This window comes from Neoarius graeffei, chromosome 1 (assembly GCF_027579695.1).
Source record: "Neoarius graeffei isolate fNeoGra1 chromosome 1, fNeoGra1.pri, whole genome shotgun sequence".
NCBI classification, from domain to species: Eukaryota; Metazoa; Chordata; class Actinopteri; order Siluriformes; family Ariidae; genus Neoarius; species Neoarius graeffei.
In genome coordinates, this window is record NC_083569.1 from 96294246 (window position 1) to 96319697 (window position 25452).

General features: G+C 42.8%; 2 protein-coding genes and 1 non-coding gene across 3 annotated transcripts in view; 2 read left to right on the forward strand and 1 right to left on the reverse strand.

Moving 5' to 3' along the window:
- The window catches only part of LOC132885533 (titin-like), a 978782-nt gene that overhangs the window by 273401 nt on the left and 679929 nt on the right, over nt 1–25452 (forward strand). The window lies entirely within an intron of this gene.
- On the reverse strand, nt 3867–5952 carry LOC132873075 (putative nuclease HARBI1). Its single transcript, XM_060908344.1, has 2 exons — nt 5874–5952; nt 3867–5602 (listed from the first exon to the last, which is right to left on the reverse strand). The coding sequence occupies exon 2, from the start codon at nt 5240–5242 to the stop codon at nt 4283–4285; it is 960 nt and encodes a 319-aa protein (XP_060764327.1). The 5' UTR covers nt 5243–5602; nt 5874–5952; the 3' UTR covers nt 3867–4282.
- Nucleotides 6387–6571, forward strand: LOC132897851 (U2 spliceosomal RNA). The gene has a single exon (XR_009656393.1). It is a non-coding gene; the product is annotated as a U2 spliceosomal RNA (small nuclear RNA).

A 25452-nucleotide genomic window follows, 5' to 3' on the forward strand; every position in this document is an offset into this window, starting at 1 on the left:
TTCATTTTAAGGATTCAAGTTTTACTATATTCCAAGGATTCAAGTAGCAGCCATAAGTGCAATCGATTCAAGTAATGGGTAAGTAATAACGGGTTTTTAAAAAGTGACGTGAACCATTTTTTTCTTTTTCAAGTAACATGGTTAATTCTTTTCTTAAGTAATAACGAGTTGACGTGTAACTTTTTTTTTTTTTTTCAGGGCAGCGATCCGCCTACACCCTTCACATAGTCAAGGATTTGTTATGTAACTGGGATTCTTCGCAGGTGGTCGGCAGGTTCAGGATGCACCGGCGCTTTGCCAGCCCATTGGAGCTCTCTCGGGTTGCTCCATCACGGGTGGGATCCTGCACTACCTGTGTAAAATGTCTGTAGAGGGCAGGGCAACGTTTAGGATCCGGCTGTCCTGGGACTTTGAAAAATTTTAGTAAGCTTTCTTGTTTTTTTGCCATTTCTTCCACAGCACAAGCTAACGGCTACAAAAAACCTGGTGTTCTATTAAGCGGAAGTATACACCCCATGCCCCCCCTTCCCCTTTCGCATAGATTTTGTGGATGTCATAGGAGAGTGTAGGTATCTTGCCGCCATCTTGTGTCAGAACTACAACTCCCAGGCAACTTCTGCGTTGACTACGTCACGCCTGGGCGGGATCACGTACAACATTCGTCAGGTTTCTCAGGTTTCACATAAGAGACTTGGACAACTCCATTTTTCCTTTTTTCAAGTCTGATCTAAGAAGAGGACACTCACCATCAGACGGCTAAACAGCGCGTTTTCTTCTTAATCTACTCCTGATCAAAGTAGATATCGGAAACACGCGATCATCAACTCAAGCGAGTTATTAAACCGGTTTGCAAGTATTACTTTCTTTTAAAGGCGTACACAACAGCAAGTGAAAGCAATGTTATTTTTACTTAGAAAAGTGGCTGGCCCCCCTTTTCTCTTCTTAAATCCGCGCGCGCGGCACTGCTGAAAAGACTTTCGTCATCATCCACGAAGATCTTCACAGCAATCTCTCTCTTCCTCACCGAAGCGCAAACTTCCTCTCCAAGATCTACTTCTCCAGTGAAACGGTGCTTCCTACAAAGGCGAGACTTTTTGCAGTAAGAAAAGGCACTGGGCAAAAGTTTAAGTCTTAGGAATTATTCACTTAATGTGAAGATTGTATGAAGTTAAATGAAGTGTATACACTGAATCTAGGTTCTCTATCATTTGTTTATTGATTTAAAATTGGTTAATCCATAAGTTTTGCATGTACTCTCTCTAACATTCTATTTTATTACTCACACATATCCTGATCTCATTAAGATTTCAGTAACTCGGGTAATACTAGAAAGCTAAGAGGGTTTTAGCTGTTTGAAAAGTCTCTGTCTCCAAGGAGGGCTTTCAACACGTGTTCACAGGCCCAAACAGGCCCTGACCGCATGCTCAAGCTAGCAAGGCAGAGCTAAACTCTTTGTTCTAGAAAGGAAACACGTGGCAAACCCCTCCTCCTTCCCCTTTGTTCCAAGAGGTCCTGTATGTCATCTTTGAATTAAATATCATAAGTCCTAAGTTGGGCGGCACGGTGGTGTAGTGGTTAGCACTGTCGCCTCACAGCAAGAAGGTCTGGGTTCGAGCCCCGTGGCCAGCGAAGGCCTTTCTGTGCGGAGTTTGCATGTTCTTCCCGTGTCCGCGTGGGTTTCCTCCGGGTGCTCCGGTTTCCCCCACAGTCCAAAGACATGCAGGTTAGGTTAACTGGTGACTCTAAATTGACCGTAGGTGTGAATGTGAGTGTGAATGGTTGTCTGGGTCTATGTGTCAGCCCTGTGATGACCTGGCGACTTGTCCAGGGTGTACCCCGCCTTTCGCCCGTAGTCAGCTGGGATAGGCTCCAGCTTGCCTGCGACCCTGTAGAACAGGATAAAGCGGCTACAGATAATGAGATGAGATGAGAAGTCCTAAGTTTAATTCAACCTTGGTAGCAATTCTCCTGTTTACATTTAAAGCCATATAAACTACAGATGACTGTTTGAATGTTTAATTTTAATTAAAGCCTTCAGCTTTTACACACTAGGCCTGGAAGCACATGGCTAGTTAGAAATTCTTTTGTTCAGTTAGCTCACAAGCTAAAACTGCTTACACACACACGTGCTCACTAAACTTTGAGGATTCCCCTCCTCCAAGATTGCAGATAGCACGTCCTGGTACGGACACATTCCAACTTCGAGAGAGAGCCAAGGTCTCTCTCTCTTTTCTCACACACACACACACACTCTGTCTCATCTCATCTCATTATCTCTAGCCGCTTTATCCTGTCCTACAGGGTCGCAGGCAAGCTGGAGCCTATCCCAGCTGACTACGGGCGAAAGGCAGGGTACACCCTGGACAAGTCGCCAGGTCATCACAGGGCTGACACATAGACACAGACAACCATTCACACTCACATTCACACTACGGTCAATTTAGAGTCACCAGTTAACCTAACCTGCATGTCTTTGGACTGTGGGGGAAACCGGAGCACCCGGAGGAAACCCACGTGGACACGGGGAGAACATGCAAACTCCGCACAGAAAGGCCCTCGCCGGCCACGGGGCTCGAACCCGGACCTTCTTGCTGTGAGGCGACAGCGCTAACCACTACACCACCGTGCCACCCCCACACTCTCTGTTTACAGAAGATTTCAATTCTGCTGCTATTAGATTGTTCAATTTTTCCTTTTTTTATTAAAATTTTTATTATCTTTTTAATAATAAACTCCATTATTGAAATTGTGTCATTGTCTGTTGTTCTAAATACTTGAAGTCGCCCACATTGTCAAAGAACTCCTAAGGTGTATGAATAATTAATTAGATGCAGTTCGGTAAGTGATAAATTTGAATTATCAAATTTTAAACGATTCTTCAATTGATTCACTAAATGATTCATTGAATGATTCACTTCAAACGATTCAAATGAGACTGATTCTATGGTATGATTCAATTCAAATGAGTCAAATTAAACGATTCAATAGGATTGATTCATTTTAACTATTAACCTTCAAATTTAATGAGACTGATTTCATGTAATTATTAAAGAGTGATCATTTGATACCAATCTACATATCCATAATCATTAATTACACCTACAAGAGAAATCAACAACAGATATCAAAATCAAAACCGAACACTAAACAAATTTTTATTTACTTATTTATTTAATTTATTGTTTGATTTTTTTCCCCTTTTGTGATGGTCACGGAGGTGATCTGATCCATTTTAGCTGCCGGAACACCGAATGAAATGAAAATAGCTGCCGGATTGGACAACAGAGGTTCCGGATCTTGTTCCGTCATGTTCTGGCTCAAATTAAGCCCTGGCTACACCGGCCTTTCATCAAACCCCCCATCAACCAGCACGACCAGAGTACACACCAACACATGCGCACACCACACAGCAACCGTCCTTTTCATACAGACGTGCACTGTTGCTTGATGATGCAGAGGAAAACTGAACTGTGCTTCTTCTTTGTTTGATTGTTGTGTTTAATTTTCTGAAAACTTTGTTTTCAGAAAACAAACTTTATGTTTATGCACCTTATGTTTTTACACAGTCTGTTCACTGCACCTCACAGTTTTACTTTGCACTCCAATTATACCTCTTATTTATACATTTTTGTATTGCATTTTTGAAATGTCTAGGTTGTCCTCTTTACTTCATTGTGTTGTTACTGTGTGTAATGCTGCTGCTACACTGCAGTTTCCCAGCTTGGGATCAATAGAGTCTATCTATCTATCTATCTATCTATCTATCTATCTATCTATCTATCTATCTATCTATCTACCATATGCACATTAGCAGGGATGTGCTGTCATTAAAAAAAAGACGACTTTTTCTCGTGGTTGAAGTCATTTTGTTTATTTTTCACAAGACACACAGTTCACAACACTTTCAAAATGGCATGAGTAATACATAAAGGGGCATCAGATCCTACAAAAAGACCAGTAGGTCATCTAATCAGTTTGCGGTTACTACTTTTTTTTAAGGGTCAGGTACTTGGTGATCACTCTCCTCACTCTCTTTGCCTCTCCCTCATTACAGTCAGTGAGGTAGTTGTTACACTCTGTCGGAGGCTGTGTGTCACCCTGTATTGTTCCAAACATGGACTGTTCATCTAAAGTCTCTTTACTGACCTCACAGAAATTGTGGAGAACAAAGCAGGCATAAATGACATGGGGCAGGTCATCCATGTTAATGTCCATGGGCCTTCCCAGTGCAGCAAATCTGGCCTTTAGGCGACCAAAAGCACACTCAATGACCATGCGCGCCCTACACAAACAGTCCAAAGTACTGCTCCTGAGGTGTGGAGCCACCGTTTGAGTACTCCTTCATCAAGTAAGGCAGCAGAGGGTAGGCAGGGTCACCAAGAAGAAAAACTGGTATTGCCTCCTCGTCGTCCACAATCTGTTTTTTCAGAGCAGGAATCTTGCCAGTCTTCAGATACATGTTTACCTTGGAGTTAGCAAACACCTGTGCGTTGTGCACACTTCCAGGCCACTTTATGACAACGTCCATGAATCTGTATTTGTAATCACAGACGGCTTGCACATTAAGGGAATGCTTTCCTTTGTGGTTAATGTAAGCCCTGGAGTTGGCGGATGGCTGCTTAATGTCGATGTGGGTGCCGTCGACTGCTCCCAAACACTGCGGCATGCCATGAGCACGGTGGAATCCTAAAACCAGGTCCTCTGCTTCGGGCTCCGTAAAAGGAAGCTTAACATATTTTGGGCCCAGTTGGATGGCGATGGCTTTACATGTCTGCCTAACAATAACAGAAACAACCTCTCGCGACACGCCAAATGCATTAGCGGTTCTCCGTAGCCTCCCCTCGTTGCCCAAGTAGTACAGGGTTATTGCAACTCGTTTCAACAGATCGATCGGTGCCCTCATATTCGTTCGATATACTCTGATATACGGACGGAGTTCTTCGGTCAGGGCGACGAGAGAAGCTCTGGACATGCGGAAATTCTCCCTCCACTCATTATCCACAACCACGCCAGTAACAAAGTTGTCCCACCAGCTGCTAGTTCGGCCAGGCCTTATCCAAAACTTTCTCCTGGTGGCCCTTCTGGTTACTCCGCGAGGTGGATCCAAGAGCATGTGGCGAATGTTGTTCTCCATGTTCTTTTGTTGCTCCTCGCAATAATATAAAAGCAGAAGGTTTTGTTGTAGCAGCCGTAATAGACCGAGTTGTTTTTGCAGTATGAGCACAAGCCTGTAGTCCGCCATTGTTATGATGCGTCTAGTGGTGGCAGCTGAGGTTAAAGGTTAGAGAGGCGGGGCTTATACGTCATCGTTTCTGAAAAAATCCGCATTCGCCGCCCAGACGACTCCGGGCTATCCCGCGTTTTAGGATTTTCCCACTCTGGGACCCGTTTTCAAAAAATACTGGTTTCACACCTTGAAAAAGCCAGATCCGTCTGGACACAAGGCCGAAACGATAAAGTATTTATGCGGATTCGACAAAAACGTACTCGTGTGGACGGGCCCTTAGTCGCTGTGAACTTGGCAGATCGCTAACAGAGTTCTTCAATCAACACTGAGTCAGCAGGTGAGTTTCTCAATGTTTACTGTTGAATCACTGTGAAACTGCAATATAAAAATAAAAAATTAAATGTTACATGTTGTTTGACTTTGTTATTTAACACAATTATCATACACAACACAAACAAGTTCAATTTCTCATTAACTGACCACAGCAAACAATTAGCGATTAGCTTAATGCTAACGTTACATTGAAAAAGCCATCGACAGGCTAGCGCATTAGCATCGCTCCGTTTTTAAAGTTTTCCCACATCAAATCTGAGCTGTTTCTGAAACTTTAACAGGTGAGTTCAACACAAAACCAACCAACACTCACAGACACATGCATTCCAGGCTTCAGCTGAGAAAATAAAGGAGTAAAAAACCAACAGCAGCAGCTTCACTCCAAGCCCGCTGCCCGTGAAAAGGAACCAATCAGCGAGTCGAAAGAGACTCACAGCACGGCACAAGCCCCGCCCTCCCTTAAAGGGGCAGCACAACTATTACTGAGTGTTCCGACTGATTCACAAATCACAGCAAAGGAAGGAGGACAAGGACAGAGACTGAAGATCTTAATTAATTTACTCAGAGAAAATAGAAATATTTACAAAATGAATCTATGGCGTGAGTAAGGTAATTAATCAGTAGTGTTAGACAGTGCAGGCATGTGATGATAGTATAGCATGGAACCCCCCCCCACACACACACACACACCCACCCACAACCACACACACGGTGACGTCTCTGTTCAAAAGGATCCAGCTGTTGGGGGTGGAGTCTAGCTGTGTTTACCTTTCTGGATTTTAATATTTGGAAGTGGTATATTTAAAGCCATTAAATACAGCAAGTTATTGCTTCTTGGCCTTTTGGTTAAGATGAAGTGTAGTATCTGTTCTTATCAGTTTAATGTTTGCTGAATTCTCTAAATGTGAAAGTGATATTAAACAGATTTATTTCAGAACACAAAGCTGGAATAGGAGCTTGCTCCACACATCAATCTAGTATTGCAGTATCTCCAAAAATAGTGCCCTTGTTAAAAAAAACCACCCTTTTTCTTTTAATAAATCAGCTTGATGTGCTCTTCAAATAAGAATGGTAAATGGATGCTTTACAGCAGGAAGCTAAAATGAGGGCTTGCTTCTTCTATTCCGCATCCGCATGGTATCTCAGGGTTTTTTCTAGAAAAATTTAGTATGAGGGCGCTCACCATGGCGGGGGGTGCCGGTTGTCCCCCGTGCAAAGCCTTTGAAAAATGCTCCAGTGGGACATTCTGAGGCTATCTGAGAGGGAAATTGTAACAAATTGTCTGTCAACATTGAAAAAGAAAGAAGCAAGGCCAAATAAAAAAAAAAATAGTGTGTTTCCGGTAACCCGACCGATCGAGAATTTCCGCGTCGAAATTGCCGACCGTAAAGTTTTTATTACAAATTTCCCTCGATATTTTAGTGTAAGCGGCGTTGGTTTGTCATAATTTTTTGTTTCAACGCATTCAAGTTGTGAAAGAAACGATAAAAAGTAAAATGTTTCGCCACTTCTATCAGCCCTCCTGCATAAACTGAGCCGAGCCGCCATTTTGAATCCTCATTCAAGGCTGTAATGCAAATTGCTTCCTTTTCAGTATACAAGTGCACTTCCATCGCAGGGAAAAACACTACATTTTGCCGCCTATGTAGTCCCCTATTTATACAAATAGGAGTCATTCAGGATTCAGCCATGTTTTTGCTCGACCCAAGTTCTACAGTAGGCTAGGCTAGGCCGTCTGCTTTTAATGGAAGTAGCCTAGCCAGGACATTATTTTCACATTATTACATGAAAATATCATGAAATATCGCTTCTGTAGATCATAACTCGAACTCTCGCAATATTTTTTTTTATTCGTTTAAAGATTTAAAACACTTATTTTATTATGATGTGTGGTATAAAGGATTCTGTGCCAAAATACTATTTTGTAAGATGTTTACTTGTGTTAATTTTTTCGAACAAAATAAAAAAAAATTAAGAAAAAAAACCTTTCCTACCTAATTTCATGTTACCGGAAACACACTTTTTTTTTTGGCCTAATCTTCTTCTGCCCCGGACAGTCTTTGGCTTTCTTCCGTTTCGTGCCGCGGGATGACATCTTTAAATGCCCAAGTGTCAACAAAAACAACTCGCGAACTACTTCTGTCAAAAGCTCCCGCACCGGTGGGTGAAAGGTCATTCAGTCTCGAGAAATCTCGCTCTACAAGTCAGCTGACCTTGTATGTAACCCATGTCAAATCTCGCGAGAGCAGCCGCAACAAGTAAACAACTAAACAACATGGCGCCTCAGTCTGGAAAACACCAATTCGGATTGTTTTTGCACCGTCTGGCGGTGTATCTACTATGATTAGAATATTTTTGGAGCAATTATAACGTATTTGATGATCAGACACATTGTCACGTAGTGTTGCTGGGATGTTTTCACGGAGTCGGTAAGGGGGCGCACGCCGAGAGTAAGAGGGCGCAGCGCCCCTGTTCCCCCGTTTAGACGAAAGCCTGGTATCTCATTGCATCACTTCTGTGGAGGATGGCCCCATGTGGACAGTTGAAAGTCATACTTGGAAGATGCTCTGGACTCTTACAGTAATGCTTTTATGGCTGAGAACTACAGTTGACTTGCTAACTTTAGGATTATAGTTGTTATGAACAGTTTTGCACTCAAGTTTCCATCAATGAAGAGTTTATAACATCAACGAAACTGACTTAATGTTAAAACTGTTAATGTTATAGTCATGTTGTCTGTTGTTGCCCAAATGAGGATGGGTTCCCTTTTGAGTCTGGTTCCTCTCGAGGTTTCTTCCTCATGTCGTCTGAGGGAGTTTTTCCTCGCCACCTTCGCCACAGGCTTGCTCATTGGGGATAGATTAGGGATAAAATTAGCTCATGTTTTAAAGGAACAGTCCACCGTACTTCCATAATGAAATAAGTTCTTCTCTGAATTGAGACAAGCTGATCCATACCTCTCCGAGCTTTTTTTTTTTTTAATATTTTTTTTGGGCTTTTTTATTGGATAGGACAGTGTAGAGACAGGAAATGAGCGGGAGAGAGAGACAGGGAGGGATCGGGAAATGACCTCGGGCCGGAATCGAACCCGAGTCCCCGGATTTATGGTATGGCGCCTTATCCACCTGAGCCACGACTGAAGATGGTGAAGATGCTGAAGATTGGCTCGTGGCGGATCCGGAGCCATATCTATTTGAACCAGAATATACCGAGGAGGAGCTAGCCCAAATGGACCGTATGAGGGAAGAAACACATGAAGATGAACAGGCTGGAGCCATCGTGAGGACACGGGCAAACAGCAGTTGGTGGTGCAAGTGTGACTGTTGTGAACAGATGCCGACTGAGGCCAAGTTTACATTAGACCGTATCTGTCTCGTTTTCTTCGCGGATGCACTGTCCGTTCACATGAAAACACCGGGAAACGCCGGGAAATGGGAATCCACCAGGGCCCACGTATTCAACCCAGTTCGTGTCTGGTCCGGTGCTGTGTAAACATTGAGGATACGCGGATACGCTGTGCTGAGCTCTAGCTGACGTCGTCATTGGACATCACTGTGACATCCACCTTCCTGATTCGCTGGCGTTGGTCATGTGACGTAACTGCTGAAAAACGGCACGGACTTCCGCCTTGTATCACTTTTCATTAAAGAGTATAAAAGTATAAAAATACTGCAAATACTGATGCAAATACTGCCCATTGTGTAGTTATGATTGTCTTTAGGCTTGCCATCCTTCCACTTGCAAGTGGTAAGTGACTTGCGCATGCCCGATATGCACTGGGATCACACACACAGCGGCTCAGTCCCGAATCACTGCTCGTGCGCTTCACTCGCCGGAGTGCGCACCCTCCAGAGGGCACTCGCTGTTCAGGGCGGAGTGATTTGGAGCGCAGGATGCCTGCGGAGCCGAGCCGCTGAGGAGAAATTTACACATTACACATTTACACATTTCAACTTACGTGCCGTCTAATTAGTCATGTGATTAGCGTATCCGTGTATTGGCGTTGCTGTGTGCACGCTAATCATTTTTAAAAACGTTAATCTGATGATCCGCTGATACGGTCTAATGTAAACCCCACCTGAAATAGAGAGTTTGTGCTGTGCTGAATGGGACCAGGTGCTACCATCTGTACATCTAGAAGACCCTACGCATTGTGTCGCGGCAACAGATGCGTTTGCAGCGATGATTTACCCGTCAGTAGTGGGCTTTTTCTTCAGACGTGACAAAGTCAATTGGAGGAAACAACACACGCCGAGTGGTCCTGATGGCCAGCTATCCCCAGAGTAATGCCGCTTTTCCACTACCAACGCGGCTGAGTAGGGCTGAGCCGTGCCGTGCTGAGTTGGGCTGAGTCGAGCTGAGTGGGGCTGTTGGAGTTGCATTTCGACTACAACCGCGCTGAACCGTGCTGGCTGGAAGTGGGTGGACACAATGGGTGGAGTTAGCAAAAGTGTGTGGACGTCACATGATGTTGTTAGGCGGTGCAAACAGTGACATCAGTGACCTTTTAAGCTGTAGCCTCACGACCTGGATAATAAACAATAAACATTGAGTCGTTAGTGTTGCTGGTCTTGGTGCTGTGGCTTGTTGTCACCGCCAACGCCAACAGATACTGGCAAGAGCGTATAGATGAGGCGAGGCGCATAAGGCTTCAGAAATTCTCGTAATTCGTAATTCTTCTTCTTCTGGGTTTACGGTGTTTACAGATCCCAGCGTGCTCGCGGGGCGTGTGTGGGCATGTGAGGACACTCCTCCTCACCAATCAGTGCACAGGGGAGTGTCTCCTCACGCCCCTAGCCCCACTCGGCTCGGTTTGGCTCGCTTCAGCCCTACTCCAAAACAGTGTGAGTTTTGGGTGCTGAGCAGGGCTGAAGCGAGCTGAGTTGTGCTGTTCTGAGGTAGTCGAAACGCGAGCCGTGTCGGGCTGAAGTGAGCTGAAGCAAGCTGAAGTGAGCTGAAAAAGGGTAGTGGAAAAGGGCCATAAGTGCTCTCTGAAACCCTTGAACCATGTTTGTAATTTCACCGTTTGTCAGTAGGCCTACATGTATTTATCATCTCCCTGTTTTCTTAGGCTACATCCACACGACAACAGCAACGAGATGTTATTTAAAAAAATATCGCGTCCAAATGGGCAATGATCAGTAAAATATCAGGTCCATATGGCAACGCAATGCTTGCTGAAAACGATGCAATACACATGCCACACCTCTAGGGGCGCTGTAAGACGGTCCCTTCGGAGACACCAGAACAATAGAAGAAGTAAGGACGCATGCGCATAAACTATTATGCGCGAGACTTCATATTAGCCACAAAGTCAGAAAAATCTGTTCGTAAAATTACATTATAATGACCAAATACAATGAAAACTATTTTTCCAGTCTCACCTGTGAAAGGTAATCCCATGTGATCTCGTTTGGACGGTAAACCTGTTGGTACAGTTAAACGCAGCACATGAATGAGGCATCTTTATTCTCCGCTTTGACCCATCCAATATGGCGGTGAGGATGATGTATGATTCTACGCGGAAGGCTGCGTCTTTAATGGTCCGGAATAAATTGAATGCTACACGTTGATGGATTAGTTTGTTCTTCTACGCCCTTTTTGAGGAATGTATTGTAGGACTTAAACCAACATCTGAAGAGGTGAGATCGCTCCTTTTTTTCCCTATTTTTGCTGGCGGCATTGACTCTCTCTCACTTTGCACCATTACACAATAAATATTCACAGTGAAAATATTTTGTAAGCGCGTTTCATGAACCAAGTTATAGGATTTGTTGACAACTCGCATCGAGTTCGTTACACTTCTACCCGGTGTGAAGCACTCACAGTCATGTGGTTGTGACGTCATCATAAATAAATCCGTTCTACTCATCCAGACGACTTCGCAATGGCAACGTTGCCAGATCTTTCCACTTTGGAACCCGTTCTCAAAAGATTGCGTTTTGGGGCACCCAAAATGCCGGTGCCATGTGGACGCCAGGCCGAAATGATAAACAATTGTATCGGATTCACCTGAATCCGTTGCCGTGTGGACAGGGCCTTAGTCAACAAAGGTTGGTGTCCTACCGAATCGTGTTGGAATGGGGACTGCGTGGTGAAACCTTGGGTAGAGGACATCGCAAACCATTGCCGTCATGTGTCGTCGGGGCTATACGACAGCGATATCCCTCTGAGTCCGGTGTGTATCTTGGATTCCAGGAAGTGCACGAAGCTATGGATATGTAGAAACTGGACTGTGGTAACTGGGCTGTATCTGTGCTGGGCCCCTGACGTTTCTGATGCAGGTTCGCTTCTCGTTATTACATGCTTCAGACATACAGTATGTGGGACATTTGCACTGCAGCCTTTGCCAGTCTGTATATTGTAGACCTACCAACTTTTATGTGGCTTTGATAGTTAGCCAGAGCCTGTGTATTGCCATGTAATCACAGAAGTAGGATGATGACATTTCTGTATCTGTAAATATTATATCCAAATAAACATGGAGCATACCACACTGTTACTTTTCTTCTTTCCTACATCAGGTGGATATCATAGTAGTTTTGACATGCAACATCCAGGCTCTTTCTGCTCAGTTTATCTTCAAACAAATATTTACCTCAGTAAACATGCCTGCCTGGAGAACATGTGGTCTGTAAGATATGTTCAAACCTACATGAAGTCTGACACTAAGCAAAAACACAATTTATGACCATAAACAGATTGCTTGCATAACATTTACAATAATTTACACGAGCTTTATACACTTAGGTACATTTTGGACCTGGGTAGGCAAACCTCATAAGTGATATGAGAAAACAACCTCAGTCAAATCATATTGTGATGAGTGTAATTTATTTACAGGTGTAAAAAATGGAGTTCAGGAGTATTCAAAAACAATAATAAATAAAATTTTTACAACATATGGGTGGAGAGATTGCAGCGGTATGGTGGAAAAAACCCTCACCCCAACTGATACTGGAATAATAAGAGGAGCGACCAATTACTGTATACCCCATGTCAGTTTTGCAGCAGACATTCTGAAAACGCTGAGAGAAAACCAAGTGCAGAGAAGAGGAGAAAACACACAGGCGCACGCACGCACACACACACACACACACACACACACACACACACACACACACACACACACACACACACAAAACAAAACAGCAAGTCAGTTACAGATGTCTTTCAATAATGTTTGTTGGCAGTTGAAACCCAGTTAGTCCTTCTTTGATGGGCCTTGGAATCTCGAGGTGTGTGATTTCTTGGCCTCCTCTTTCCTGGGCTTTAGTACTGGAGCAATGTTGGCAGGCAGTTGAGGTATTTGCATATGAAATGGCTTGTCCTTGGGTCGGACTGAGGGGTCAAGTCTTCTTTGAAGCACTCGTTCCATGAGATCATCTCTGAATGTCTGCGTTGTCTCCGCATATATTGGTCTTGAAATCCAATGACCCGTTTGCTTTTTGTGGACAACATTGGTTCTTAGGAGGCCTGAAATAAAAAACAATATGAACATAGGTGGTCAAAATACAGAAGGTTGTCACTTCTAAATGTATCCCATCACACATTTGTTGGGACTATGGTCTGACACTAAGCAAAAACACAATTTATGACCATAAACAGATTGCTTGCATAACATTTACAATAATTTACACGAGCTTTATACACTTAGGTACATTTTGGACCTGGGTAGGCAAACCTCATAAGTGATATGAGAAAACAACCTCAGTCAAATCATATTGTGATAAGAGTGTAATTTATTTACAGGTGTAAAAAATGGAGTTCAGGAGTATTCAAAAACAATAATAAATAAAATTTTTACAACATATGGGTGGAGAGATTGCAGCGGTATGGTGGAAAAAACCCTCACCCCAACTGATACTGGAATAATAAGAGGAGCGACCAATTACTGTATACCCCATGTCAGTTTTGCAGCAGACATTCTGAAAACGCTGAGAGAAAACCAAGTGCAGAGAAGAGGAGAAAACACACAGGCGCACACACACGCACACACACACACACACACACACACACACACACACACAAAACAAAACAGCAAGTCAGTTACAGATGTCTTTCAATAATGTTTGTTGGCAGTTGAAACCCAGTTAGTCCTTCTTTGATGGGCCTTGGAATCTCGAGGTGTGTGATTTCTTGGCCTCCTCTTTCCTGGGCTTTAGTACTGGAGCAATGTTGGCAGGCAGTTGAGGTATTTGCATATGAAATGGCTTGTCCTTGGGTCGGACTGAGGGGTCAAGTCTTCTTTGAAGCACTCGTTCCATGAGATCATCTCTGAATGTCTGCGTTGTCTCCGCATATATTGGTCTTGAAATCCAATGACCCGTTTGCTTTTTGTGGACAACATTGGTTCTTAGGAGGCCTGAAATAAAAAACAATATAAACATAGGTGGTCAAAATACAGAAGGTTGTCACTTCTAAATGTATCCCATCACACATTTGTTGGGACTATGGTCTTGAGAGGCCTGCAATTAAAAAAAAAAAAATCTCCTTCTCACCCCCGGGGGGGGGGTTGGTATCCATGTCATCCTCAAGCTCGGGTCCTCTACCAGAGGCCTGGGAGTTTGAGGGTTCTGCGCAGTATCTTCGATGTTCCTAGGACTGCGCTCTTCTGGACTGAGGCTTCAGATGTTGTTCCTGGGATTTGCTGGAGCCACCCTCCCAGTTTGGGGGTTACTGCCCCAAGTGCCCCCACTACCACGGGGACCACGCAACACTTGACCTTCCACATCCGTTCCAGCTGCTCTTTCAACCCTTGATACTTCTCAAGTTTCTCATGTTCCTTCTTCCTGATGTTGGCGTCAGCTGGGATCGCCACATCTATCACCACCACCCTCTTCTGCTCTTTGTCCATCACCACTATGTCCGGTTGGTTAGCCAGGATCTGTTTGTCAGTCTGGAAGCTGAAGTCCCACAGAACCTTGGCCCTGTTGTTCTCAGCCACCTTCTGTGGTATGGCCCATTGGGACTTGGGTACTTTTATTCCATACTGGTTGCAGATGTTCCTGTATACTATCCCAGCCACTTGGTTGTGCCTCTCCATGTACGCTGATCCAGCTAGCATCTTACACCCTGCTACTATGTGCTGGACTGTTTCAGGGGCTTCTTTATATATATATAAAGGGGCTTCAGGATATATATAAGGTCAAAATATAGTACGTTATTGTTTCTAAAATTATGATGTCACCCATTTTTGGGGACTATTTCCCAGGCATATTTTCCTGAAAAGGTTGAAATAACACCGGTCAGTCATATCGGTAACATATGTGATGGTCATGATCCTGAAGGCAGATATGTGTTATTGCAGTTATTACACTATTTTAGTAGTGTAGTACTTGTGGTACCAGTGTACCCACCTCCTGCAGTTCTTGCTTGTTCCCGTTCTCTTGAGTGATTCTCATTGTGGTCCATGATTGCAAGTATAGTGCGTGCCTTTATTGCAGGGTATTCAAAATGAAGTCGCTTTGGGCAGTACTTCAAAAGTGCATTGTGAAACACCTCAAGTTGTCCTGAAACATAAAAAACAAAACAGAAGAAAGGCTCTAATGAGTTTGGGTAATATGTTTCAGGTTTACTTTCAATATGTTGAAGGAATATCAATATGTTGAAGGAATATCAGTAATGTCTCCTATTTGCACTTTTAGGTTTTGCTTTATTTCGGCATTTCAGTTGTTGGCCCCAAGCGTCAGCCCCCCCAGGAGACTACCTTTGCACCTATTGTTGCTATGGACCCTTTTCACGTGATGTCACGACAAATGCGGCCGCCATTTGGGACATGTACTACCAGTAGTTTACCACAGCCAGCATTGAGGAACGGCAGCAAAGAAAGTGTTTATTTTCAGCAAGACTTCCATCATGCCACTATGTTGTTGTGCACCTGGATGTAGTAACCATCAACAAACAAGGCAAGGGTTATCATTTTATCGGATCCCGGTAGTTGCTGACCGACGGAGAAGATGGATAGCGGCATACCAACGCTTGTGTAGTGACCACTTTGTTGGAGGTAAGACGAATAAAATTAGCCAGAAAAGGCATTACATCGCTGTTAACATTCCATTCTAGTTTACTGTAATTATGATCTGGCAGCTATTTACACCGGATCCAGTGTAAATAGCCGCCGGAGCCAACATCTGAGGTTCCGGAGTGCGCTCGCTCCGCGGCCCGGCTGGAGCCGGCGGCCGCGGAGCCGGCGCGCGCTTGCTCGCAGCCCGGCCGGACGTTGGCTCCGGCAGCTATTTACACTGGATCCGGTGTAAAGAGCTGCCAGATCATAATTACAGTAAACTAGTAAATACAGTTTTCTGCATCTCGCTCCTTTTTCTTTTATGTTTGTCGCCTTCCTCGCATTCAAACCGATTTGAGCCGAAGTCCACTACATGTCCAAAATGGCGGTCGCGTTTACGAAGGTCACGTGACTGAAAAGGGTCCATAGGTGTGACCTCCTGTCAATAGGGGTAAATTGCCCATCTCTTAATCCCCCCCCAGCCGTTAATGGCCATTCTCCTGCGCACAATAGATAGCCCTCAGCCTGTGTCTATGTTCTCGTTAGTAGGTAGAACTGGAATTTTTCAAACCTGGTAAAGTTTGTAAATTTGGGGCTACACCCCCCTGGTCTCATGATGTGGACATTTTCTGTGTTTCTCAGAAGTCTTTGTCTTTCCTTTGATGAATCATCCAAAGAATAACACCTGAATCAAGTTTGTCTATTAGAAACTAATGCCATGTACACACGTAGCCGGGTATTTTTAAAACCGAACATTTCCCCCCCCTCCGTTTATAAAAATGTTTTATCCACACCACCTCGTCTTCGAAAAAAATCCCTTCCACACATAACCGAACATCTGCGTTTTCAATCACATTCATAAGCATTCCAAACCTGTAGATGGTTATTTCCCCAAATCCTACCCCCTAATCACATCGCCTGTGCTCTTGGAGCAGTAGTTGGGCTTCTAAAATTAAACATGTAAATAGCACCCGCACAATAATTAACGCTTTCAAGGCACTACTCCGATCCATTACTCTTTAGCTAGCCGCACACTACGCCGATTTTCAGCATACCGAGCCAACTGAAGTCGCGAGTCAGGCGTAAAGACTAGTTTTTGATGGTACCGACTCATCTCACAGCTGATTCGAAAAACTAATCGGGAGCCAGACTGATCGGCTAGAGTCGCTAGCAATAGCCAATCATATCTTTCGCATATAACACGTGACATCATTAAACACAATTTCTAGTGCGAGAAATACGTGTTGGTAGCACCTAATGCAGGTATATACTGTAATTCCATAGACTGAAGCTTTATCCATAGACACAGTGGGCTGGAAAGCCACTCTGCTCAAGTTGTGTGGCTGAATTCCAAATCGCTTTAACTCCCCTATATAAGTGCACTATTTAAGGTTGGAAATAATAGCTCATGCAGCCTAGATAGTACGCTACATATTCCATGTTGTGTCATTTGTAATTCAGCCTGTAGCATCTTCAAGTGTTGGATTTAACAGTAACTATATCCAATAGCCAATCACAAAGCTATTAAGTTGTCACGTGTCGCTTCAATCGCGACTGCACTCGTCAACAGTCGGGGGGTATGTGCGTGCCCTGTCGGGAGTCGGCTCTGAAATGGGTCGGTTTGGTACCGCGTGGATCGCCGCTTAATCTGGCTTCTGCAGTAAACAAAGGTCGCACGTTTGACGTCAGGGCAGAGTTGTCATTTTTTTGGCGCAGATTGTGACGTTCTAAAACGCAAAACTCCGGTTATCTCTGTCTACACGAAAAGGCATACACGGAGTTTTCAAAAATCTTCACTTTGCCCGGAGTTTTTTTAAATATTCGTTTTTGATGTGTTTTCATGTGGATGACAGGCCAAAACGTAGAAAAATATCTTCGATTTAGCAGATACCCGGCTACGTGTGGACGGGGTCTAAGTCTGCAGAGTTTTATCAGTGGCACAAACTTACCACCAGGATTTACAGTGAAAGGGAAAGGTGGAGGGATCGCAAATATATTCAAAGTCTCTTTTCAATGTAGACAATCCTCACTTGGTGATTTTATGTCCTTTGAACACTTATGTGCACTTGTTACATGCTCTCCTAACTATTAACTATTTACAGGCCTCCGAGACATTCAGCCAAAGTCTTTCTTGAAGAGTTTGGTGAATTGTTATCAGTCATTTGCTTAGAGTTTGATTGTCTTATTATATCTGGGGATTTTAACTTGCATGTAGATAATACTGATAACATTTATGCCAAAGAACTATTTGCAATTATTGATAACTTTAACCTAGTACAACATGTACAGGGACCGACCCACTCTCGTGGTCATACTCTTGACCTCGTCATCACAAAGGGTCTTACTGTTTCTTATACTGTTGTTGACCTGGCCTTATCTGATCATTTCTGTGTTTTCTTTGAAGTTTCTATGGCTACGTTTACACTAGACCGTATCTGTCTCGTTTTCTTCGCGGATGCACTGTCCGTTTACATTAACCCCCCTGAAAAAGCGGGGAAACGGGAATCCGCCAGCGTCCACGTATTCAATCTAGATCGTATCAGCTCCGGTGCTGTGTAAACATTGAGAATACGCGAATACGCTGTGCTGAGCTCTAGCTGGCGTCTCATTGGACAACGTCACTGTGACATCCACCTTCCTGATTCGCTGGCGTTGGTCATGTGACGCGACTGCTGAAAAACGGCGCAGACTTCCGCCTTGTATCACCTTTCATTAAAGAGTATAAAAGTATGAAAATACTGCAAATACTGATGCAAATACTGCCCATTGTGTAGTTATGATTGTCTTTAGGCTTGCCATCCTTCCACTTGCAAGTAATAAGTGATATGCGCTGGGATCTCACACACAGCGGCTCAGTCCCGAATCGTGGCTTGTTCACTTCACTCGCGCGCTCTGTGAGCTGCGCAGGGCCGGAGTGCACACCCTCCAGAGGGCACTCGCTGTTCAGGGCGGAGTGATTTGGAGCGCAGGATGCCTGCGGAGCCGAGCGTATCCGCGTATTGGTGTTGCTGTGTGCACGGCTAACGGTTTTAGTGTAAACGCGAATCGTTTTAAGAACATTAATCTGATGATCCGCTGATTCGACGTAATGTAAACGTAGCCTAAGTCTCCTCACATTCAGAATAGCTCAACGACTATAGGCAGGAGAGTCATAAACGACAACACATGTGCTCTTTTTAAGCAAGCTCTCTGTCAGAACTCAACCAAAATGTCAGACTCTGTAGATGATTTACTGGAATTTTTTAATTTAAATATGACCCAAATTATGGATGATATTGCTCCATTCAAAATCAAAAGAATCAATGATAAGCAGAAAGCACCATGGAAGCAGTACCCGGCTGTTAAACTGCTAAAGAGAGAATGTAGAAAGACTGAAAGAAAATGGCGCAAATCTAAACTTCACATCCATTATCAAATCCATAAAGAGATGCTTTGTAATTATAATTATGAAATTCGTAAAGCAAGACAGTCTTTCTTCTCCAATATCATCAGCAGGAATATGAACAATGCCCGTGTGCTATTTTCAACAGTAGAGAAGCTAACTAATCCCCCACCACAATTAGCACCTGAACTTCTCTCAGTTAATAAATGCAATGAGTTTGCATCCTTCTTCAAAGGTAAAATTGATAAAATACGGCAGAATATTTCTCATAATATATCTCAGTTGCAAAAAATTGAAAAGCTGCAATCACCAATGACACAGATAGATAACTTTAACACAATGTCAGAATTTTGTTTAATTGATTATGAGACTCTTGAAAAAACTGTACAAAATCTCAGTTCCTCAACATCTGAACTGGACATTCTGCCCACCAACTTTTTTAAGTCTGTTCTTCATCTTATAATTACAGATGTGCTTCAAATTATAAATACATCCTTGGAGACTGGTGTTGTTCCTGTGTCCCTAAAAAAAGCTGTTGTAAAGCCCCTTCTTAAAAAAAATAATCTGGATCCTTCAGTGTTAAATAATTACAGGCCAATATCAAATCTACCATTTATCGGGAAAATCCTGGAAAAAATTGTCTTCAATCAATTAACTGCCTTCTTGATATCAAACAGCCGTTTTGATAATTTTCAGTCAGGATTTCGTGCCAATCATAGCACTGAAACAGCGCTGATTAAAGTTATAAATGACATACGTCTTAATACTGATGCAGGCAAAACATCGGTCCTGGTATTACTGGACCTCAGTGCAGCTTTTGATACTGTTGATCACAACATACTGCTATATCGACTTGAACACTGGGTTGGATTGACTGGTAAAGTTATCAATTGGTTAAAATCATACTTAAAAGATAGAAGCTTCTTTGTTACCCTGGGAAATTGTTCCTCAACGTCAATGCCCTTGACCTGTGGTGTCCCCCAGGGGTCGATTCTTGGACCATTACTTTTCAACCTTTATATGCTCCCACTTGGGCAAATTATCAATAAAAATTCAATTTTGTATCACTGCTATGCAGATGATACCCAAATTTATTTTGCTCTATCACCAAATGATTATGCCCCCCTTGAATGTCTCTACCAGTGTATCGATCAAATCAATAGCTGGATGTCACAAAATTTTCTTCAGCTGAACACAGATAAAACAGAAATAATTCTATTTGGAAAAAAAGATGAAAGACTCAGGATTACCACTATTCTTGACACAAAAGGGATTAAAATTAAAGAAATGGTTAAAAATCTTGGTGTTTTCATTGACAGCGAGCTAAACTTTGACAGTCACATGAAAGCAATCACTAAAACGGCATTTTATCACCTAAAAAACATTTCCAAACTAAGAGGACTTATGTCAAAACATGATCTGGAAAAACTAATACATGCCTTCATCTCTAGTAGGGTTGATTACTGCAATGGCCTTTTCACAGGCCTGCCAAAAAAGACCATCAAACGACTTCAGCTGGTTCAAAATGCAGCGGCGAGGGTTCTCACACGAACAAAAAGAACAGAGCACATTACTCCAATTCTAAGGTCCCTTCACTGGCTTCCAGTAAGCTACAGAATTGACTTTAAAGCATTGCTGCTGGTGTACAAATCTCTAAATGGTACAGGGCCCAATCTGATATGTTGCAGTGGCCTAACCCAATCAGATCTACCAGATCGCAACAGAAAAATTTACTATTAAAACCTGTTGTTAAAACAAAGTGTGGTGAAGCAGCTTTTAGCTACTATGCAGTACAGCTATGGAACCAACTCCCAGAGGACATTAAAAATGCTCCTGCTGTTGGCAGCTTCAAATCTAGGTTAAAGACCAAGCTGTTTTCAGATGCTTTCTGTTAAATAATTAATATTTTTACATTTTTTATAATCTTTTTCTCTGCATGTTTTAAATTTATTTTAACTTTATTCTATTTTATTCTGCTAGGTTTTTTTTTTCTCTTTCTCTTTCTTTTTCTCCTTTTTCTTTTTGGCATTTTAATATTTTATTTCTACTATTGTTTAATTCTTATTATTTTCTTTTAATTCTTTTAATTCTTTTAATTAATTATTTTAGAATAAAGATAAAATTATTTTATGTAATTTTATTTCTCTATTGTTTACTGTTTTTGTTTTTACTTCTGTAAAGCACATTGAACTGCCATTGTGTATGAAATGTGCTATATAAATAAACTTGCCTTGCCTTGCCTTACAGTGGAAAAAAGATAATGCATGGTTGTGGGTGATTTACAATGACTGTGCCATGACTATTATACTGTACATTAGTACTGGTCTATAATATACATGATACATACAGTACTGTTATTGTGTGGTGGAGAACTCAAGATCCTAATCACAGTCATACCCATAACTTTCGCCATGTCACTATTTTGCCTTATTAAAATCTTAGGTACACATACCTGTATGTTTGAACAGTGTCATCTGTTGAAGGTCTTTGAGGAAGCGAGTGTCCATCATCATCGACTTCAGGACTTTGTAGGAAGGGGAATTCACTTTTAGCCACCTCTTGCTTCTTTGTTGCTGTGCAGACAACTCTTTGTGGAAACATCTGTATTCCATGCCATTGTCTTCCCAGCAGTGGACCCCAGTGATGTGGTGTAGGAGAGAAATCCATCGCCTGAGCAGCTCCTGACAACATAAGAGCAGAGGCAATTTTTGAACCATCTGAAGTACAACACAGTAGCCTTCCATGTGCAACAGCAAAGGGTTGCCGTGCATTACATCCACGTCTAACTGGAATGTCAATACAGGTGTGTCTGTATGCTTGTTACCTTTGGATTTCCTTTGCAGGTGCAACAGCTCCACCACATGTGGTTGGCAACACTCCGGACCCAAGGAGCAAGATCTTTTTACTCCCTCCTGTTGGATGTCGCTACCATTTTCTTTTTAAATCCTGGACAATTACATAAAATCAATTGATAGAAATATGGATGTGCACCTATTTCTTTCAGTGTTTCCCTTTTCATTACATTGACTGGAGTGCCCCCCCCCCCTTTTCGACCACATGTGATGCATACTGATGTTTCAGCATCATTTCAGTCTGTCTGACATTTGTCATTTGTGTAATCATTTGCTAAAAAAGACATCTCAATGAAATTGGAAAAAAAAATCATTGAGAGTGCACCACACACAATCTGCAGCCTACTACATTCCTCAAGGAAACACTGTTAAAACATAATTACAAGACAATAATAGATAGTAGATATAGACTAACAGAAAACTAACCTTTTGCTACATGCCATGGGTCAAATTGATGAATGATGTTAGGATACTCCTCTCTCATAATTTTTCGGATGGAGGGATGCTGGTCAGTGGTGACCACTGTTACATCGATGCCCTCATTCAGGATGTTGTCCAGTCCTTTCCTGAAACCCGATGGTTCCATCGCAGCAGAACTTGAGGCCTGGGACACATGTGGAGCACAAATGTATGGATGAGGGAATCTGAAATGTAATTTATCTGTTGGTGACAGAGTTGTATGACAGGTGTTGCAGAACTGACCATGTTTTTGTGATAATTCACAGTCTTACCTGCATCAGCTCAAACACCACAATCTGCTTCGTTGAGTCATCCATGAAAGAGTATGTGTTGTATTTGCTGGAATGCCCGGGGCTGTCACTTCTGCCATCACCACATAGCTGCACTCCCTCACCATCCTCTAATTGGCAGATTAGTCTTGCTTTGGTGATGTCCTCCTGTGTTATGTACGCTTGTTCAATTGCTGGGAGCAGGTAAGTGTTCTGGATCACATTGTACCATGATTTGTGGGGCAACTGCAGGTTGAGAAGTCCTGCCCAGTCAGCAATATCGGTGTATGTTGCACCAGTGAAGACAATTGCAGCTTGTGTCAATAAGTTATTTTCTGGCATCCCACATACTTCGGGACATGACTCCCATTTTCCCACATGGCCACTGTTGCATTGCCATTTTATTTTTATTCTGCTGCCACAGCGCGATACAGTTTGATGGAGGTCACACATCGCAGAACGGCATTCTGGGCATCTTTGGAACAGCTCCATGAGCTTGAACTCGTTCACGATCCACTTCCTTTCCCTCCATCCTCTGGGCTGTCCAGGGAGGCCTGAGGAACTTCCTGTAGTGGAGGTTGAGGGGCTGTTATCTGGCACATAGCTGCTGTCTGCAGGATCAAGAGCAGTCTCAGAGGTCATGCTGACATCAAAGTCCGATGTTGCACTCATGTCCATCGCTGTTGCTCCAATGAGGTGTGGTTCCTGATGAAGACAAATAAAAATATGCCTCATTACTGTTACAAAGAGTAATATTTCAGTAGTAGTATTTCAGTTACATAAGTCACAACATTCATAGGCAAATACATAAAGTTCAATTGACAAGACAACAAGCAAAGATTGTAAAGCAGTGAAGGCATAGCCTACTACACCAACCATCGCTTACCTTTCCAACATTAATTTCAAACAAAGCAACTTCAAATATTACTGTAACTTCAGGCACATCAAGGCATTTACATGCATCCACACTTCTATTCATCCCAACACAAGCTTTTCCCCACACTTATCAGTGTATTCCACAGTCACTCACTCACTCACACCCACAACTAATTCCACTTACATATCTTCATACATACATTCTTACATACATACATACATACATACATACATACATACATACAGTGCATATTGTAACTTTGCAGGAAAAAAAGTTAAATAGTTTCCTTGTATTTTATGATGCTCATCTATAGCAGAACTTATAGGTCACTCACCTCATATATAAGGCTTTTTCGTGGACTATGGGTGGTGGCCATCGTTGTCGATGAAGATGCAGTGTCCTAGTAAGGAAACACATCAAAATATAAATATAGGTCGCAAGTCAATTATACCGGCATATAAAACAAGAAGATTTATTAGCTTACTGATTGCTTTGTCCACATGGGAGCCAGGACAGCTCTTTTGGGAGGACGTGCGTGTGAAGGACTGGCTAGCTGGACAGGCAAGGGTGCTCGGAATGTAGATGTTGTCTCCTCAGCTTTTTGCTTCTGGGGGGTTGAATGAGGAACACCCTCAAAAAGGTTTCTTCTGGTTCAGGCAGATCATGCTGTGCATCACTTGACTCTTCCTGTATAACACTGACAACACAGACAGATTACAAGTTTACTCTTTTCCAATACAACATAAAGCACTACAACGCTTGTCAGTTTTTACCAGGGCTTTGAACCGGTTCAAGGAACGAAAACGAAAACCGGGAACTTTTTCTATTTCACATGGAACAGAAACGAAACCAGAAACTTTATTATTTTTTATGTTCCGGAACAGAAACGCTTATTAAAAATAATGGTAACCGGTTAATACCGGTTTTTATTTCGTTCCTCAAAGTTTCTGTAGCCTACAAATAGTCATTCTTCTCCTGCGCAAGTTTCTATGACCCGCTGGGGTTCACTTCCTGTGTGACGTTCGCTGATTGAATGGAGAGAGCGGGAAGGTGGACTGCTAGTGAGTAAGTGCATTACTGAGTGTCTGAGCAAAGAAGAGCCTGAACGATGCAACCTCCCTATTGGCTGTTTGTAAAAATGTATCAGTTGTTGCCCTTCCCACGGGAATCATCGCGGGCTCGAGAGACGAGACCTGACGAGTTAGTTTGTTGGTAGCAGAACAAAATGTCTGGACACAAATCGGGTTTTCAGAAAAGGAAAGAAAATAAACGGAGGGTCGAAAATACAAAAAAGGAGGCAGAAAATGCAAAACGAGTTTTAAGGTAGGACAAATGGTTACTTTTCTGAGGCAGCCCGCCGTGGCTGCCTGCAGGCTTATTTATTATAGCCCATTTAGTTAAAATAGTTGATATAAAATGTTTATAGTTATAGTTATGTGATGGTTGTCCTGATTTAGACTGTTTTTTTTGGGGGGGGGTTGCGCGATGTTGCACCCGGGTCCAGATTAGGGCAGAACCGGCCCTGGCTACATTTCAGGTGTAGTTTGTTTTATGTATGTACGGTATGTACTTGCATAGATGTGTACTTGGTCTTCCAATATGGCGCCTAACAAAATCTCGCGGCGCGGTGACGTCATGCGGTAGCCCTCTATAGGGCCTGACTAGCCTTTGGTAACACACTAAACGAATTCTCTTTCATTTTTGGCACTTTTTCTGTTTGTGTAGATGGGAAGACATACTGAGAATCCAAATCACCAACATTTGAAATAATAATTGTTTTGAATTATTTCTTGTCTTATTTAATGAAGGTTGTAATAGAATTAGCCTACATTTGGCTTAAGCTGGATGAGACAGAGACATAATTTTATAGCCATTTGTTAAACAGCTGACAGGGAACGTAATTAACCGTTCCGGGAACGAAATTTTTTTGTTCTAACCGGTTCGGGAACGTCTATTTAATGGTGGAACCCAAAACCGGAAACGTTAAAATTCCGTTTCTGTTCGGAACGAACCAATAGGAAAAAAATTCTGGTTCAAAGCCCTGGTT

Bases quoted from the DNA above. Each gene is read 5' to 3' on its own strand.
- LOC132873075 (XM_060908344.1), bottom strand. From the start codon at position 5,242: ATGGCGGACTACAGGCTTGTGCTCATACTGCAAAAACAACTCGGTCTA.